We start from the raw sequence: 19,955 nt of genomic DNA, 5'->3' as shown, positions 1-19,955 counted from the left end.
ATAACTTATAACTGTTTTTGTTTTTCAGTTTATTATTTTTGTTTGTATCTATTTCAGCATCATTTGGAATGCTGCTTTACAATGTGCTTTATGAGGAACTGGTAAAGCACATATGTTATGCTTTTTAAAATGACTGGAGGTTATGAGGTTTTCAATGTATGGCCTACTACAATACTGCAATAATAATGAATGAATACAGTACAGCCTTTGTCTGACTTGAGAAGGAAAGCTAGTATTCCTTTTTTATTGCTAACTAGGAAGATTTCTATCCAGAATTAGCAAAATCAGTATTTTTGAGTCAGTTATTTCTTTAATCTGGTCCATTGGTTCAGCAGCTCAGTATTAGTAATCTGTCTTAGCTGATACACAGGCTGAGGTTGTATATCATGTACAATGTCTGAGCACTTAGCGAGCAGCAGAGGACGCATGAAATAAAACATGTCAGGGTGAGGAACCGTGAAGGCCACCATGATATGGTCAGCTGTTCATGCCAAGCCAGAGAGAAGAATATTAGTTGAGCAGCAGAGCATTGGGCGACAGCAGCCTTGAGACAGAAGCTACTGCCACAGTAACAGCCCTCAGAGATGAACAGCTCTTAATGATGAATGAGTGAAGTATCTCACTGAAAAAGTCAGTGAAAGCATTTGTTTTCTAGCTCAAGCTATCATCATCAGAGAGCAGTGTTATATTACCATGGCATTAACCCTTGTGTGGTGTTGATGTGTTTGTTACTCAGCGGCCTGGTGGACCCACCGCATTACTGTTTTTATGTAAAAAATACCAGATTAAAATATCACAAGTGGCCAGCATAGGGCTCTCCTTTAGCAGCTGTAGCCATTCAGCAGCCTGTCCCTGTTGTCCACCCTCACACACACACACACACACACACACACACACACACACATACACACGCTAACGGCAGGGCAGGTAGGAGAACCTATAGGTAGGTTCACCCCAACAAAGGGCCCATATCATGGAAAACTCAATTTTCCTTGCTTTTTTTATATAAAGTATGACGTTTGACATAGTATGTAAACAATACAGGACAACCAGTGAGAACAGAGCTCATTTACATATATCACACTTAAAGACACAGTAAAAACAGCCTGTGTAATTGTAAGGGATAAAGAGATGCTGCAAAATGAATGATCTCTATCATAAATGTGTTTTCAGTGGACACGTTTTCTGTTTATTTCTATGTCTAGAGAAACTGTAGTAATCATATGTATGACATAAATATTACAAACAGATCAGGAGCATTCCTTTAAGTCAATCATTGATATCTCAATCAATGATATTTGTTTATTACAGTTTGTGTTGGATTTGCCTGATACAATTTTATTTGTACATCTTACATAATCTACTGTCACATTACCACTTTGAAGTTCTGCTTTTCTTTTGTAATCTGAGCTCACTTATCAAAACAGCCTCAGATAAACGCTAAAATCACTTCATAGTAGGCATGCCACTGGAATAGGCCGAGGTCAGAATCAACAGATTTCTGCTGAGAACATGAAGCTGGCCACTTTATTGTTTTCATTTCGGCAGGTATGTGTTGTGTTTTTATAAGGTAAGTAATGTGAGGCAGGTAAGTGTAGTGTTGCTGTGAACGCTGCACTGCAACAAAATGTTCCATGACTCATTGGGCTAAATAGCCAGTTTCTTTTGCAAGTTTATTTTGAATGTAGCACTTTTTGATTCATGTTATTTAAATAGGCAACTTATTTAAAATGGCTGTTTGGTCCATTAATGAGCAAATAATATTTATATTACAAGTTTGGCTTGTGGAAAGTAGACTAATAAAGAGTGCTGGAAAGATTTGATAAAAATCATCAAAAAATCAGCCATCAGTCAATCTGGTCATAAATAAATCAGATTTAGCAACAAAAATGCATCCTTCCATTTCAGGTAAAGCTACGCTTAAAACATGGCAAATCTTTTCATTTCAGAGAAAAGTGGTATAAATTCTATGCGTAGATTGTATGTCATTCTAATTATGGCTCAAAACAAAACTGTGAATCTTTTTTTCACACTGTTTCAGGAGAGTGTAAGAAGGAAGGCGTCGCTTATGTGTGACTGTGAACACTTTGTGATGAAGTCTGTCGGAAATCACTTTTCGCTGCCTCTGTCTTTCTGTCTGAAAGCAATGACACAGTTCCGTAGGAGCAGATCCAGTTTCAAGAGGATTCAGCTGCAGCTCTCTTTCTGCCACGAATCCACACACACATCCACAAGGCAGCCAGCTCCATATGGTCATCCAAATGGGGAGAGGGAGAGAAAAGCTCATGGATTGATGACTCAGCGCTTCTGAGTCTGAAAGTGATCCATTAGAAATGAAATGGAATGAAATGCAATGCCTGTTCAAGGCATTCTGCCACGTTTTATAAGCTGCTGTGGAATGAAAGGCAGTTCAATAAAGAAAGTTTTGTCTTTGTAGGGTTTTACTGTGTAACGTGTCTTGGAAACAGCGCTAATATTCTAGCTAGTCTACTGATGACAGTGATGGGCGTGCTCAAAACAGTGCCTTGACAAGCATATCAAAGAGGCAGGTCACGTCATTTCGGCAACAAAGGATTCAGTACCTCTTACTGTCTTGTGGGGGTGCAGCAATCCCTGATCTGAGTGTAATTTAGCTCAAATTACCAAAATAATTTAAATATAAAAGAACTAAACTTTAGAATACATAGAGTGTAGCAAATACATCCATGTGCTTGATATAGAGTGTGTATTTGTATGTTTTACTGCTATATTTTCAGGATCTGCTATGCACTGTTTAATTTAACACTGAACTTTCATTACACCAAGCCAAATTATGACCCTCACAAACTGTTGGATTTTTGTTGAATTTATAAACTTTCTAATATCCCTTGTTGTGAATATGAATTATTTATCAGCGATTATTAACCGTTTGAGTGTTTAAAGTTAGATATGAAGAAATAACCTTCAGTTTTACCAGAAAAATATTAATGAACATATTTGTTCATCATATTATTCGCCAGATGTAATGACGATGATGTAAAAAACACTGAACAGATCTGGGAACTGATATGGTTAGCATACGTTGGAAGCCTGATTAGGCAAGCCACTTGTAATGGAGAGGTTTCTCAGTCGAGTACGATGGACAAAGTTTGTTAGACTGAACAGTGACAGAGCGATGACATTGCTCAACATGAGGATCAGATAACTGTGCTAGTACCTAAAATATGCCTAAAATAAATATACTTAAAATTACTCATTTGAAAGGACTTCAGACAACTGTCTGTTACCAAAGCAAGGAGAAAAGAGAAGCTAAAGTGAGAGCGCATATAACAAATAACTTGTTTCTTTGAGATGTATAGACATCACTTTGAACCTTTATTCCTTTTTTGAGTCCACCTCTATTTTGTTGTGGAGTCCATCTCTGTTGGGTTTTAGAGTCCACCTCTATTCACTTGTAAAGTACACCACTTTTTGATTGTAGAATTCACCTCTATTCAGTTGTAGAAGGCACCTCTTTTTGGTTGTAGAGTGCACCTCTATTAGGTTGTAGAATTCACCTCTAATCCATATCATATCATGAAATTTGTGTAGACTATATGAGTGAAGATTCCACTCATACGGTTCCACTGAGTTTAAGAAGTTACACAAAATATATAAACAAATGTTATAACATGACCATGCCTATATATATATATATATATATATATATATATATATATATATATATATAGGCATGGTTATAACATTTGTTACAATCAGGATCACTGCAGTTTTCAGCTCACATGCTTCATGATGTATGTGTCTGCATCTTGTTTGGTAGAAAGTGTTGTTTTCTTGTGTCTCCAACTCGTCGCAGTCACATCTCTCATCATTCTGTCTGCATCTTGCCTGTCTGTGTATGTGTGTGTGTGTGTGTGTGTGTGTGTGCGTGTGTGTGAGAGGCCTGGTGATGCTGAGCAGAACTGATGCAAGGCAAGCAGCCAGCAGCCCTCTGCAGACACATGACTTCCAATGTATTTTGCACAAAACAAAGATCAATCGGACATACAGCACTGTTTTAAAGTCAGAGACCATATTTATTCAGCTTCCAGTTCCAATTTTTCAGCATTTGGAAACGCAAGGATATTTTTATCTCCAAGTTCAGCCTTAGGAGTTGATTGAATTTTCTGCTTCTCACCATCCAAGTAATCCCAGATGTCCAGTTTTCCTATTTGCTGTTTTGTTTTCTCAATAGAAGTGTGACAGCCACACTTCTCCATATTTTTCTCTTATTTTCCTCTGTCCTCCTCCTTCCCTATACAAGAGGATGATCTTACATCTAATCTCCTCAGAAGTATCTCCTGGAAATGAGTAACTTGTATTTAAAGGCTGTTTTGACTGTTTTATTTGTGCCATGATCTCAACATCTTCTTTACTACCTACTCTGAATGTATCTACCAGTGTGTATGATCATTTGTGTGTGTGTGTGTGTGTGTGTGTGTGTGTGTGTGTGTGTGTGTCTGAGAGACTGATCCTGCTCTGTGATCTCCCAAAGACTCTACATCACCACGGATTAGTCTGAAAACCAAGCTTTGCTCCCTGTATTGACTCATGTAGCTATTGATTTTTCAGCATGTACGCTCCTCCTGTTCTTCCTGCAGGTTTACGAGCGAATCTAAGATAAGCTTACACAGCCAACCAGTGACTATGCACAGGTTTAGACAGTTTGTACGGGTTTTGGTAGCGATGCCAGAGAAAAAAAATGATATAAAATGATAAACATACATTTAGCTGCCCTCACACTCGCCTCCTTTTACACCCAGCTCTTTAATCTTCTTAAAATACACACACATTCACTACCTTATTCAACCAAACAGCCAACAAGACAAAAAACAAATCCTATAAAACACACACCAATCCATTTTATAACAACCGGCCTACAGTGTTACATTTAGAAAGAGGCAGCTACAAAGTAGCTCACACAGCTGGGATCATCAAACACAGACTTAATCAAATCAACATAAACGAGCATTTACAAAGTTTCCTTCAGAAACAGACCCAACGCCCCTCTGTGTGAGAGAGAACCTTCTGGTGATTAATATAGAAAAGAAACAAGAAAGGACATATGGCCACAGAGCAATATACGATTCTATACAAAGAAGCATGATGAGTGCAGTTAAGCCTCGGCAATGAATCCACTGGTAAGCTACAAATAAAGGTGGATAACATGACGTACAATCAGTGCAAACCACTCTAACGTTATGCCTTTTAGTCACATTTCAAAAGAAAAGAAAAAATGAAAATGCAGCTGACCCATGATCATCTCCCTTAGTCTACTTAAGACATGAAAGAACTATTGGCCATTTAGTGCTGGCCTTAGTCTGACATGGACACCAAACCAATAAGACCTGGCTGAGGAGCCACATTTCTCAGTCAACTGCTTTAGACAGCGTTGAGGTCTCCTGGCCTTGTCTACACAACAAGCCATTGCCCATATGAAATATATGACTTGAGATAAATGCTAAAGCTTTCTTTTCTTTAAGGTGGCATTAATTTGTCCTTCCATCCAATTATGTGATATCTTCAGAAAAAATATGATTCTCTTCTGTTGCTTGTCCTTGAATCTTGAACAATTACTTTGAGCAACGGCGATGTGTGTCTTTCACTCGCTAGGCTGAGAGAGAGAAGACATCTTGCCACTCACTGACAGCAGCAGAAATCAAACAGATATAAAGCAGAGTTAGCCAGGCCGCTATTTTCAGGGTTAAAATTATGAAGAGTCAAAAAGGTGATGAGTTTAAGGGAAATATATCAGGATTAGAGAGAAAGGTGTGGCAACATGTCCTCAGCAGCGTGAAATGGGTTTTCATAAATTAAATCTAATACACACCAAAATGAGCTTCTTGTTTTCCTCAGGGTTCAGACCTAAGGAGGGGCGGGGGGGTTCCAGAGAAACCTGCTGAGCCAGAATCATTCACACCAGCAGTGATGCAATCCAGATGGCCGAAGCGTTTCATATCTCTAAAAGCTACCTCACAGAAAGTTACAACATGTAACAGTATGAATACGCTGCCTGATGTGTGAGACACTGTTTTATTACAGTTCTGATTATATGATTATATTTTTGCCCTATATATTTTTTATTAGTATATTACCATAAATATTACACATAAAAACACTTGGAAGGCAAATAAAAATTGCTATATTTGCCTTATAGACATCATGATCTCATCATGATCTCTTGAATAGTGCATCTCACATCAAAGCACTGAATAACTATGTTTACATCATAGCGACTGAATTCTAATAATAATAATAATAATAATAATAATAATGTTATAATAACAAATAATAAACAAATAATAAATATATTATTGAACCATATCGTTAAGCTCTATACACAAAACATTTCACATTACCAAAGGTAAAAGTAAGCATGTTGATGCTCAAAGCAAGACACACCCAACAGAAAGCTCACATATGAATACAGCACAGAAATGTCAGGTTATGAAGAGTGGTGAGTGGCATATGCAGCCATTTTTTGTTTGCAAGCAGCACACACACACACACACACACACACACACACACACACACACACACACACACACACACACACACACACACACACACACACAAAGAACTAGATTGGATTACATTTCACTGCAACTGCTACCTTCAGACTTACGACACGTTCTCCAGGCACTATGATGTATGAACTTGGCACAACAGCTTTCCATCATTACATACTCTCTCTCTCTCTCTCTCTCTCTCTCTCTCTCTCTCTCTCTTCTGTGTTAACAGGACAATTAAGCTCTAAATAATCAGTCATCTGCTGCCCGCTGGTGACAGCATCATGTCTACATTGCAGCCACTTAGCTGTCTACTCTAGTAGAAGCTCCTGTCACTCAATCTTTAGCCTCTAATGAACTGAAACAAGGGTTTGCTAAAGAAAACGTTTGGCAAAAACTCAAATTTAAATATTTTTTCCTTTCCTTTTAGTTAGTCAAAGCATGTTTGGTGTCTGAAGTTTGCTACGTTAGTTTTACACAAGAGCCATGAGGTCTGAGAGCTATTACATGAAATGGTTGCGAATACGTTTGCTGATGCATGAGACATGTTAACATGATAGCTTCTGAAATAAGGTTTTGGGCGTAAAATGTCGTTTTAAAAATCAATTCATGGCAGAGAGATACATGCAAAATAGTCCCCAAAGAAAGCTTTTTGTCAGATTTAGCACAATTTTATCATTATCAGCATTACAAATAAAACTCAGAAGATACATATAGGTTCACTGATGGTTTTGGACAGTAAGTAAAATGGTTATATCTGTGTTGACATTGCAACCACTGGTTCCTGTCACTACCACTGTACAGAAATCCGACTCCATTTCTCTCTCTCAGCAACTCAGCATGACTTTGTTTACATCCAAATGAGTGAAATATGCAATATATATATATATATATATATATATATATATAGGCAGTATTCTCCTACTACAGGGTTATTTTGATACACAACTCGTGTTTAAAGTAGCATGTTCCTGCACTTTTACCCAGCATACTTTACACAAATAAAAGTCCTGAACAAATCCTGATGAGCCACTGATTTACATAGCAAGCAGTAGTGATACTGCAATGATTTCGAATAGCCACCAAACTTTGTTAAAGGAACAATTCAGATTTACTTCCACCTTCGAGATACTTCATCAGAATGGGGTCTCCTGGTCTTTAGACCAGGAAGTCATGCTTTAGAGACCACTGTGGTGCCACTGGGAGAGACAAGTAGCTATGCGTTGATATAATGAGGGCTACATTTTTTTATTTGGCAGTGTTCTGTTAAGTCTTAAACAGACTTGCTTATGTGACATAAAGGAATGGCTGGCATTTTGGGCTTAGCCTTATCCTAACATAGACACCAAAACAACTACCTCACTTTTGTTTCCTTCCATACCGTCTCAGAGCTCCGTCAGCTGCAATGGAAAACACTGCAGTTGGGGGCCTGTGCGTGAACAAGCTGTGGACCAGCATGAATGACTGTAATATTTTCCAAATTCCAACAGTGTCTAGAGGTTGAAGGCACGAGTGTGCTGGACAGATGAGATGAATGACTTGAGAAATTTAACAAAGATGAATTTGGCTTCTTAATCGATCTTCCTACACCACCTTAAATGGCACAGTGTTTACATTTAAGCACCTCCATTTAAGGTGGAATGGAAAACTATTACAAAAAGCCAACTTTAGATTTTAGACTAAAACTTAGACATGAAACAAAGGTTAACAACTTTTTTTGCTAGGCCTTAGGGCAGGGGTGTCAAACTCAATCACTAAAAAAAAGGGAGTGGTTGTTGAAGCCTATCCCAGCTGTCATCGGGCGGAAAGCTATTTATTAAAAAATAATTCAAAATAAAAATACATTATTTTAGGTAGTTTTTAAAACTGCCTGATTGCTTGAACTAGACACCAGGCATGTTTCCCCCTAGATTGTTGCTGGGTGAAGGGGGTCATATTGCAGTGCATGTTGGGGACTGTACTGCATCTCATGGTGAAACAGGCTAATAAGAATTGAAAATTAAAACAATGTTGTGGGCCAAATAGGACTATGTCATGGGCCTGACCACGGGCCTAGTGTTTGACATACAGGCCTTAGGGGCTATTGATAAAAAGCAATACTGAAAAAAGTAAATAAGTTTGTCTATGTATTGTTCGGATTTGTTTTTAACATTTTACACAAAAAAATATTGAAGATTTACTTTAATGAAAATGAAATGAAAATGAAATGAAAAAATGAAATGAAATGAAATGAACCTTTATTGTCATTACACATTGTACTTGTACATTTGCGCAACGAAATTGGTCTACAGCCCCCCCTCCCCTCTTGGTGCAATAGAAATAGAAAGTTTAAATATAAAATAGAAAAGTTTTAAAATATAAACAAATTAAATAACAGATTAGAGCTACGGTTAACTATACAGGCGTAAGCATAAATTAACTAAGCTCTCCTATTTACATACTAAGCTTTCCTATATACACAAGTGAGGAAATTGACATTTGCAGCATCAATTATTGCACATTATATTTTGTTTTTAGCAGCATGGGTCATTGCACTTATCCCTGTAGGCAGACAGAAACATCTGCCCACCGGTGAACTGTATAGTTTTTGTTTAACAGGGATATGGCCCTGTTATAAAAACTGTCCATCAAACGGTTTGTCCTTGTTGTGAGGTGTCGGTAACGTCTGCCTGAGGGCAGCAGTTCAAACATCCTATGTCCTGGGTGTGTACTGTCCTTGATGATTGTGTAAGCCCTCCTGAGACAGCGAGTTCTGTAGAGGTCTTCCAGCGAGGGGAGGGAGTGTCCAATAACCTTCTGAACTTTAGCTGTTAAACATGTTATTATACATATATCTATATCTATCTACATCTCATTGAATTCAGGTGTTCCAATCACTTCCATATCCACAGGCATATAAAACCAAGCACCTAGGCTTGCAGACTGCGTCTACAAACATTAGTGAAAGAATGGGTCGTTCTTAGGAGCTCAGTGAATTCCAGCATGGTACTGTGATCAGACGCCACCTGTGCAACAAGTCCAGTCGTGCAATTTCCTCACTACTAAACATTCCACAGTCAGTGGTATTATAACAAAGTGGAAGTGATTGGGAATGACAGCAACTTAGGCCACGTAAAAATGACCGAATGGATGCTGAGGAGCATAGTGCGTAGAGGTAGCCAACTTTCTGCACAGTCAATTGCTACAGATCTCCAAACTTCATGTGGCCTTCAGATTAGCTCAAGAACAGTGTAGAGAGCTTCATGGAATTAGTTTCCAAGGCCAAGTAGCTGTATCCAAGCCTAACATCACCAAGCACAATGCAAAGCATCAAATGCAGTGGTGTAAAGCGCTGCCACTGGACTCTAGAGCAGTGGAGACGTGTTATCTGGAGTGAAGAATCACAATTCTCTGTTTGGCAATCCGATGGATGAGTCTGAGTTTGGCCTGCACAGAGTCCTGACCTCAACACAATAGAACACCTTTGGGATGAATTAGAGCAGAGATTGCAAGCCAGGCCATCCAACATCAGTGTCTGACCTCACAAATGATCTTCTGGAAGAATGGTCAAACATTCCTAAACCTCGTGGAAAGCCTTCCCAGAAGATTTGAAGCTGTTATAGCTGCAAAGGGTGGGCCAACATTATATAAAACCCTATAGATTAAGAATGGGATGTCACTCAAGTTCATACGCGTGTGAAGGCAGATGAGCAAATATTTTTGACAATATAGTATACAGTACACATATATATATATATATATATATATGTGTGTGTGTGTGTGTGTGTGTGTGTGTGTGTGTGGCTCCAGACAACAACAATAACTACATTTAAAATTATGGAAAATCCAGTACAATTTTGTTTTTGTTTTTTTTTCACTGACGTTTAAAAGCAAATCCAAGATCACAGCAAGGTCTGCTGGGTCAGTCCCCAGGAAATATACACAGCTGAAGCACTGATGCATGCTGGGCTCGAATTAACACTTCAAAGCTGTCAAGCAAATCTCCACCTCTATCCAGTAAAGCCTCTGATCACTCAGACGTTTTCTGAAATGTACACAGCTAGACCCACGTTCTGTGAGAGCAGCAGGCCACAGTCGTTTAGCACGTCAGTTTGCTCACTGCTCACTGCTCACTGTTGGTCTACCACATCAGATCTGTCTGACAACTAAATGAAAACTGGACAACAACCCGACGACTGAGGGGAGCTTTTTCTCTGCCATTCTTTGATGAGTCATCAAAATTTCAGGCACAGGAACTACTAAGAGTTCATTTCCTGATGCAGTAACCTATCAAAGCATCAAAACACCAGATGAGTCACAGACACTTTCTTTCACTGTGTCACTGAGATCTGAATAAGCGATAAGGACGAAGGACGTTTAGTCGTAAGTCTTTATGCTTCTCTCTGGTGAGAACTTGTTACCAATGGCTCAGAAATGACCAGTTGTACATAAAGCCATCTCACATGGTAACCAGCCATCTGTTCCAGGATTTATAGCAATGACTTATTTACCTGCTGTCCAAGCTGTTTTCCAGTTTGCTCCACACAAGGCCATGTGATATAATACAGTGGATAGATGAGCACTTTCTGAAAGTAAGCGAGCATCTTTGGCTATGTTCACACTGCAAAACACATTTTTCTCGTCTGTCATATACTGTCTTTAACTTCTGCATTTTTTTAGACAGCATTTGTGTGTTGTATAAGCTTCTGTGCTCAGCTACAAGAGTTCTGCTTCCATCCAGAAGTACGTTTGTTTGGGCTGCAAACATAACAACACAGCGCAATTTTAATGCATCTGTACAACACAGACAACAGAGCAGGCTCTGATAAAAAATTTACGCAGCATCACAGTCCATCAGTTCCAGACTTGGCGTGAACGACTGCATTAATATATGTGCATCTTTAATCCCATAGTCAAGTGGTTGGCAACATGTGGCCCCAGAGCCGCATGAGGCTCTTTTACTGCCCTGTTGTGGCTTGACAGCAGAATTAGATTTTTTGGGTAAAAGTAAAATAATCATCCTCTGCAGTAAAATAAAGCTCTGCTGATGGTTCTAACACAGTTATAACACAATAAATGGCCTTAAACACTGGAGTTAATGTAGCATATAACTGCTAATTCATCCACTTTTGAACCTGAAGGTTGGTGCACAGACTGCTGGTCAGATAGCAACACAGACAACAATCTCGCCTAGCTAGTAGCTAACAAAAAATCAAAGAGAAATATTTAAGATGGTCAACGATAATTTGGAGATGAATGGACATTCGCATTTATACGCACTCTAGCCGGTTTCCTGACATGTTTAATCTGCAACGAGAAACTGTTAAACACTAAAAAGTCACAAAGCTGAAGTCAAATTCCCATTCAACTTCTCCTGTTTCACCTTAAATGGTGCAGCAGTTACATTCTGGTGCCTCAGGCACTGTTTAACGTGGAACAGGAAAATTCAAACAAGAAGCTTGCGAATGAGAAGCTGACTTCAGCCTTGCAAAAAGCTGAACATTACGAGACATTTCACAAGAAATTATTCTACTTTTGTGGAGTTTTCTGCCAGAGATGTGAGAAAAGCGGAGCTAAAGCTTAAAACTGGGCAAAGTAAGTCTGTAATTCGCACATACTGAGACACACTTACAGCCAGGATAAAATAGGTAAAACAGACATAAAATGTTGTGGCTCTCTAGGTGGTTAGATTTTGTTGAATGGACAAAATGGCTCTATTTTAAATGATTATTTACAGGATTACACACCTCATTCAAAATGGTATTTCGAATGGCCTGAATTGAACTAGTCAATTCCGACTGAGGCGCATAGATGGACGGATTCTATTCAGATTGAGCTATTAGACAGATTTTTAATAGATTATTAGGCTGCACGCAAAATGTGGATAGTGCTGTGCTAAATCGATTCAAATTTGTACATAATTTCCAAATTAATGAAATATATTCCATTAAGCTTTTTTGGCTTATTTTTGTCTTTTTTTGACTTACTTTTGTGAATAAACATTTTTATATTACAAGAGTTATATACATTATACTCATGTGGAAATGACACATGAATCAACCAAATAAATGCATCAATTTCTTCAGTTTGCCAGGCTGTCAAAGAATTAGTGTTTTTTTTTAATAGGATGTTTTACTGCATACATCAGCATTGAAAATTACCTGAAGGTGTTCCTGACTGACTACTTTAAGTTTAACTAAGTTTATTAACAACAGGATTAGTAGTGAGCCTAATGACATACTAGTCAACAAAACACACAGAGGCTGGTGCTATGGGACCTATATGTCTACTCTGGTGCAATAGTCCATAAGTACAACAAGAATGATTAATAAGTGACGTTCAATTTTCACTTTCATGTTCTAATGGAAATTACTGTAGGTGGAATGTAGTATTTCACATAGCTAAGATGAGCTTTTGAGAGACAGGCATGCAAAGACTTCTCCTTCAGGGCAGAAGAGTGCAGGGAGGAATGAGTGAGCTTTTTAACTGTGCTCTCTCTGATCACCATCCAGGAATGCCATGAGTTGATAGGAAAGAGCCACTGGGAATGGCCATAAGGGGAGCACATCTAGCAGTTTTTTGGTGGAATTAGGCCATACTCTATCTGGTCTGTATCTGGTCTGTGTCATGCGACACAGTTCTCCCCACAGCAACACAGAAACACATGATTGAGGTTAGGACTTTTCTTAACCCTTAACACTCAACATCATACATATATAAAGACTGAGAAAGATTCACTGAACAGCAAGCTGGACATCTCATACTTCCTGGACCAGTAACTAAAAAAGCTGCGTTGCTGAGGTGCTTCAAGTCAATGCATCCAGGAGCTTTTCAAACCAATCCTTGAACTAGTGCTAATGACTATAGAACAGTATGGTATAATCAGTCCATGCAATGTGACCAGAAGAATTTACGTTACCTTCGCTGGAAGATCCAGATAAGTCAATAATTACGTACACCTTCCCCTCCGGCTCCAAGTCTATCTGTAAAGTGAATTGAAAAAAGAATGAGCATTTTAATAATCACGACCACTGTTGCTTATATAGAACCACAAGCACATTTCAATAAAGTTGCAAAAGTTTGGGCACCCCTGGTCAAATGACGTGTTCTGTTAATTTTTTAACCCTTCTGTGGTGTTCGTGTGTTTGTTACTCAACGGTCTGATGGATCCGCCACATCATTGTTTTTTTTAATCAACACAGCCATAGCAATTTATGTAAAAATGCCAAATATGTTAAATATCACAAGTGGCCAGCGTAGGGTTCTCCTTTAGCAGCTGTAGCCAGTCAGCAGCCTCTCACAAACACACACACACACACACACACACACACACACAAACACTAACATGTTTCATTTGCATTCATCCATCCATCCATCCATTTTCTAAGCCGCTTCTCATTCAATATTTTAAAAATGTGCTTTTAATTGCACACTAAAAAAGACACATTAACTTATTTTCACTTTAAAAAAAAATTATCGTGGGGTTTTCAAACCTTTGCATACAACTGCACACACACATTCTTGCAAATGCTGTTATAAAATCATCCCCCTTTTTATGTAACATTCATTGGCAATGTAAATGTTACGTAAAGAGGGGATGCTTTGTAACAAGCCAGGTTTTTACACAAATCCATTTTTTTTCACAATAGTGTAAATCAGTTGGACTAGGATTATCCTCTGTTACATCTGTCCACTCTTTCTTTATGCAACATCTGTCTCTGGCCCTGAAGGAAAGTTGACCTGCGCATGACAGGATGTTCTAGTGCACTCTACTTCAACTCTACAACCCAGTCAATCAGCTTCAAGAGGCAACTAGCCAGCATTTTATCCTCTCTGAGAGGAGCATGCAGCAATTCACTGTTTATGGTCTGGTTTAAAGGAGGTGGTCTTTTAGGTAGAGAAGACAATGCTGTGGTAAACTACACACTCATGAGCACTGTCGACTGTTTAACGGTGGTTGAATGTTTACAACCACATACAAGAGGAAAGTTAAAGGGCCCATATTCTAGAATTTTCTTATCTTTTAACTTTTTCTCTTGGGTCTATTTATGCCATTTTTGGTATTTTATGTAGCAAAAACAGTCACAATACATTTTTACACAGAAATACCCTGGATTTGCACTGTTTTTAGGAATCACAATTGTTTTTGCAGCTTAGTTTCCATATATGGATGTAAACATTTTTTCAGATACTTTAACAATGTTAAGACACTACACTACTTTTTTTTTTTTTTTAAACTAAAGGAAAATTGAGTTTTCCGTGATATGTGCCCTTTAAAGCTACGCAGTGATGTGATGTAATGTGAAGGATTCACTGGATAAGGACGTTTGCTCTTCAAAATAATGCTCTGTATTCATCATTGGAAATTGGTTTACTCTTTCATATCAGTATATAGAAAGTTCTGACTGCAATATTAGCGGCACGGTGGCGTGGTGGGTAGCGCTTTTGCCTCACAGCAAGGAGGGCCTGGGTTCGAGCCCCTGACAGGGCAAACATGGTCCTCTCTGTGTGGAGTTTGCATGTTCTCCCTGTGTCTGCATGGGTTTCCTGGCAGTCAGGCCGTTCGGACATACTAAACTGGCCCTTGGTGTGAATGTGTCTGTCTGCCCTGCGATGAACTGGTGACCTGTCCAGAGTGTATCCTGCCTTTCTCCCAATGACAGCTGGCATAGGTTCCAGCACCCCCGTGACCCAGAAGGAGAAGCGGCTTGGAAGGTGTGTGTGTGAGATTCCATTATTTACAAAAAGTGGTATTTCTATGAATGTAAGCAAAGTAATCTAAGAATATTAACTTTCTTCAGCTTCATAACAACTTAACTGGCATTGAATAAACGAAAATGAAAGCTATATCAGCTAACTAAGAAGTCACAGTCTCTATGTGTGTGGTACTCTATAGCAATGAAGCTAATTTTAATTTCTCTTCATACTAACACTATACAATTGGCTTCACATTGTGGAGTCTCAAACTCTGCTTTGAATTGAGGAATATTTGCCAACTCAGTGCTCTTGATTGTAAAGATGAATATGATGCTCACTACTCAATTATACACTATTTATAAAAATGTATTCATATGTTTTTCTCTGAATACAAGCTCCTCTGTTTTTGTTGTAATGGTAGTTAGATGTAGAGTCATTGTGTCTCTGGCCCAGCATCTCTGGTAAAGGTGTCTCATCACTTATTCAACACATAAAAATGGGCGACAGACAGACAGACCCGCAGGAGAACACTGTCTTTCTCAGACACGAAAACAACTCAAACTCAAGCTACAGCACTGTATTTGTTCCTCCTGCTTTATGTGAGTCACCTCACAGCCTCCTTTCTGCTCATGAACTCACATTGATCAGCCAGATGGCCAAACGACTTCTGGTCTACCTTGATGAAAATGATAAACGATAGCAGAGGAAAAGAAACAAATAAGGTCAATGAAACATTAATCCGTACAGCACACATGATGTCGATCATAAGATGATTGTCTCCTGGCTGCCCTTAATTGGGTTTCATTTATTAATGGATCTTAAATCTCTTATATGTGATTAATGTCTGATGGTTGCCTCTTTGTGAGGAGTCTAGAATGTCAGATGTGCTGCATGTTGTAAAGCTTTAACATCTACACTGATTTGCCATTTTATTTGATACACTTATCATAAAGGTGCAGGTTTACAATTACAGACTGTAACCAATGCTATATGATTTACAACCCCCCCCCACACACACACTTTTATTTGGGTGGTAGATCATTCTCAGTGCTCCATGGCTCAATGGTGGGGGGTTCTTCTAATTGGCACCTGTTGTTGGGCATGATGACATGATCCTAAGGTCATTGTGCTCAACACCAAGTGTCGGCTAGAAATGTGAGAGTGCCGGATTCTATTGGTTAATGCTTTTCTACAGAGATGCAATCTGGCACTGACCCTCTTAGAATGTGATTTCCTATTAACTTTATTAGGCCTACAACAAAATGTCAAAATCTGAGACTTTACAAATCATTTTAATGATAATGAAATTAGAAAACAGAGATTTAAATACTGTTTTTTTTTTTCTTTTGTTTTCCATAAAGAGTGTAACTAAAACATCATTTAAGTTGGAATGGAAAATTCAGAAGCTGGTGAGAAAGATTCTAACTCTGCTTGTTCACTTTCCTGTGCTGGACTTCACAGACACGTTCAAACAGCGTGAGCAGCAGCAGGACAACAAAATGAACTCTGTTCTGATTGGCTGCTATGTATTAGGCCTCTTTCAAAAAGCAATGGACTGGGGAGTGATTATGTTACAAAACCTAACAATGCTTATATGCTACTTTAAATTTTTCTTTCATAAAAAGAAGAAAAATTTGGTTTTCCATGACATGGATACTTTGAAAACATACAAAATTACTAATGCATAGGGATGGGTGTATTATAATAATTCAGTTGACTGCCAATTTATAAAGAAGGTCAATTTTATTCATTTTTGTAATTAATTAATGTCCAATTAGAAAACATTCTCTTCAGATTTTGTAACACATCTACAACATACAGTGGACAGTCTTCAGGCAAAGATTTCAAACATGTATAAATGGCTTTCAAAATTCAGAAGCTGGTGAGAAAGATTCTAACTTGGCTTGTTCACTTTCCTGTGCTGGACTTCACAGACATGTTCAAACAGTGTGAGCAGCAGCAGGACAACACTGAAAATGCAGTGTGAAACTATTTCATAGTCTCTATGGGGCACATCAGACAAGAGTTTTGTAATTATTGTTCACATTGGGTACAACACTTAGGAAATTCTCCACTACAGGTTTGATCCATCTACTGAAAAACACAAAATCCTGCTAGATATGCAGAATTTGGCAAAACAACAGGCAGAAAAGTCACACTATGGCTAACACCATTTATAATGTAGCCCCTTAAACTCCTTGGAACCACCGGTGATTCCAAAATGCACTTCATCATAGGCTTCATAACGTTCATATTTCATAAGCTACATTCAAAAGGTGGGTGTCATATGAGGCTGTAACTGTCTTCTTTCCAGTTCAATAGACGGGTGATGTCATTTTAAACCCTTATAATAAAAGAAGATGAACTTACCATTTTTGTTTGCTACTGAAAGTCAAGTAATTTTTCTACAAATCTGAGCTATAAACTGCAGCCAGATGGCGTCTCTTCAGTGATCTGCTCTGTAAAAATTACTTTTACAAAATAATACAAAGAACATCTAAGATTTTTGGCTCTTAGCAGTAAATTGTAAGCACATAGCCATATTCATTCATTCCTTCATCGCGGGGGGGTGCTGGAGCCTATCCCAGCAGTCATTGGGCAAAAGGCAGGATACACCCTGGACAGGTCGCCAGTCCATCGCAATATGTGATCATAAAACACATTTTCTGTTAATTTGAGGGGAACTTTTAAAAAAATAAATGCATAAATAAAATAAAAATTTGCATTTATTTCATGCAGTTACTGAATAATTTGGCTTACGATTTGGTCATGTAAATTCAGATGGACAAACCAAAATATACCCACGAGCATAAGTGATTAACAAATAATTGCCTTAAATGTCCAGCTGTTCTCTGTTGTTTTTGTTGTACTGTAACGATTGTTTGTTCAACATCAACTTTTTCAGTTGGTTTACAACAACTGGAAATGAACACCTCTGTCAGCAAAACACATGTACAGTGTAACCCCCTAACACAACTCAGAGGTCACTAATCAGAAAGGGTGTCTGAACTTTTGGGCATACAGTGTAGGTGCAGCTAATAAACCCGTGACCCGGTGTAGTAGGCGAAAGGACTCTGGAGGACACACACAGATCCCCTCATCTGTATGTTTTTGTACTGGGGTCTCAGTTGCAGAAGGAGTTCTGCCGTGTGTCATCCCTCATGCATACACACGCTAAACAGACAACTGTACACACTGTCATCGCGGAGATAAAACATAATGTGTTCTGTGTTCCTCCTCTCTATCTCTCCCCACTTCTCTCTCTCTCTCTCTCTCTCTCTCTCTCTCTCTTTGCTGCAGTCTCCTTACTTGCCAAAAGTCTACTCTATGACCATACATCATTTTTTTTTGTTTGAATCTTTTATGCTATACAGACTCTTCAAATACACTACTGGGCAAAAGTCAGAGAACGCCCTTCACTTATTTAATCTGTAGTCAAAATGGCCAATATGTTCAAGTTTTTCACTTCTCTGATGAGACTAGATTTAAGTTAACTGAGATACTGAAATCACACAAGTATCCAAGACCTCGGCGACCACCAAAACTGTCACCATCAGATAAGCAGCATTTTAAGTTTTCAATTTTTGGAGAGAGGAGAAAATCAAGCTCCACTCTTGCTTCAAAGGATGTGTAGCTGCCAAGAAGCTGTTATGCTGAGAAAATGAATAGATAAAAAAAATTGAGGTACATTCTGTTGGTGGCTTCAGGACAATAGTCCACATCTGTCCACTCCAGAGACAAGACTTCAACATCACTGAACATATTTGGGATTACTTGGATTGTGAGATGCAGAAAATGCAACCAACTTCTGAGACTGAACTTTGGAGTTGTGAAAAACATCCCTGCAGAATTTTTGATAAACTGAAATCAAGTCTCCTAAAAGAATGTAAGACATAATAAAGTCAAAGAGTGGACAGACTAAATACTGAGAATGTGATAATATACCTAGTTAATAAGACCTGATGTTTGACTATGCATGGTATTGTACACTACAAGGTACATATACCTATATAAGGGACACAGCTTTAATTTACCCACTTACATGTACACATCACACAGCTTTATTATAAGCTTCTAACTTAATTTGCCTCCCTCACCATATACACAAATACACACATGCTACTACACACCACACACACACACACACGCATGCACGCACACACGGGCACACACTTCATCATGCATGATGGCTCCATTAGAAAGATGGACTTTGTCACTTGTACCTGAATAGATGGGGACACTGAAACAAGCAAAAGCGCCTGAATTGAATTAAACCAAGCAATTAAATTTGCCATTGTTTGTGTCCACACACACACACACACACACGTTCAGTCATTCTATAAGTCTATTCACATGGGTTCAATGAGTAGAGGTTTACCATATGCACATGTAAGGTAGCTATAGTACTAGACGAACTATAAGAAAGGTTTATATCACTCATTGTAGCATCGCATTCACCTCCCCCTGTTGCTTCATTCATTCCGCCGCCTTTTCCATTTGTAATTGTTACCCACTTCAAACATTGAGCTTCTCCATTGTATTCAGTTATTCCAGCAATACACATCGCTCACCACATCTCTGGATGCCACTTTTAGAGTCCCATAATGGCCACTGAAAAGATATTACAGTCATGGCTGTCCCTATCGATTATATGAGGAATTGAGTGATCTATTGATTATTTTGAGAATTACTTGAGTCAACAGGTTTTAAAAAGGCCACATCAATGTTTTACTTCACTGAGCAACAACAAAC

General features: G+C 38.6%; 1 protein-coding gene across 2 annotated transcripts in view; it reads right to left on the bottom strand.

Annotated features, from left to right (window-relative positions):
- prkceb (protein kinase C, epsilon b) overlaps window positions 1-19,955 on the bottom strand; it is a 148,757-nt gene that overhangs the window by 92,294 nt on the left and 36,508 nt on the right. For both annotated transcript variants that reach the window (XM_017690593.2, XM_017690594.2), the window contains exon 2: window positions 13,426-13,489. In XM_017690593.2, the coding sequence (XP_017546082.1) occupies window positions 13,426-13,489 (64 nt within the window). The remainder of the gene's footprint in view (window positions 1-13,425; window positions 13,490-19,955) is intronic.

The sequence above is a fragment of the Pygocentrus nattereri genome, chromosome 5 (genome assembly GCF_015220715.1).
Source record: "Pygocentrus nattereri isolate fPygNat1 chromosome 5, fPygNat1.pri, whole genome shotgun sequence".
NCBI lineage: Eukaryota > Metazoa > Chordata > Actinopteri > Characiformes > Serrasalmidae > Pygocentrus > Pygocentrus nattereri.
Note: the sequence above shows the minus strand (reverse complement) of the source record. Positions and strands in the feature narration are given on the sequence as shown.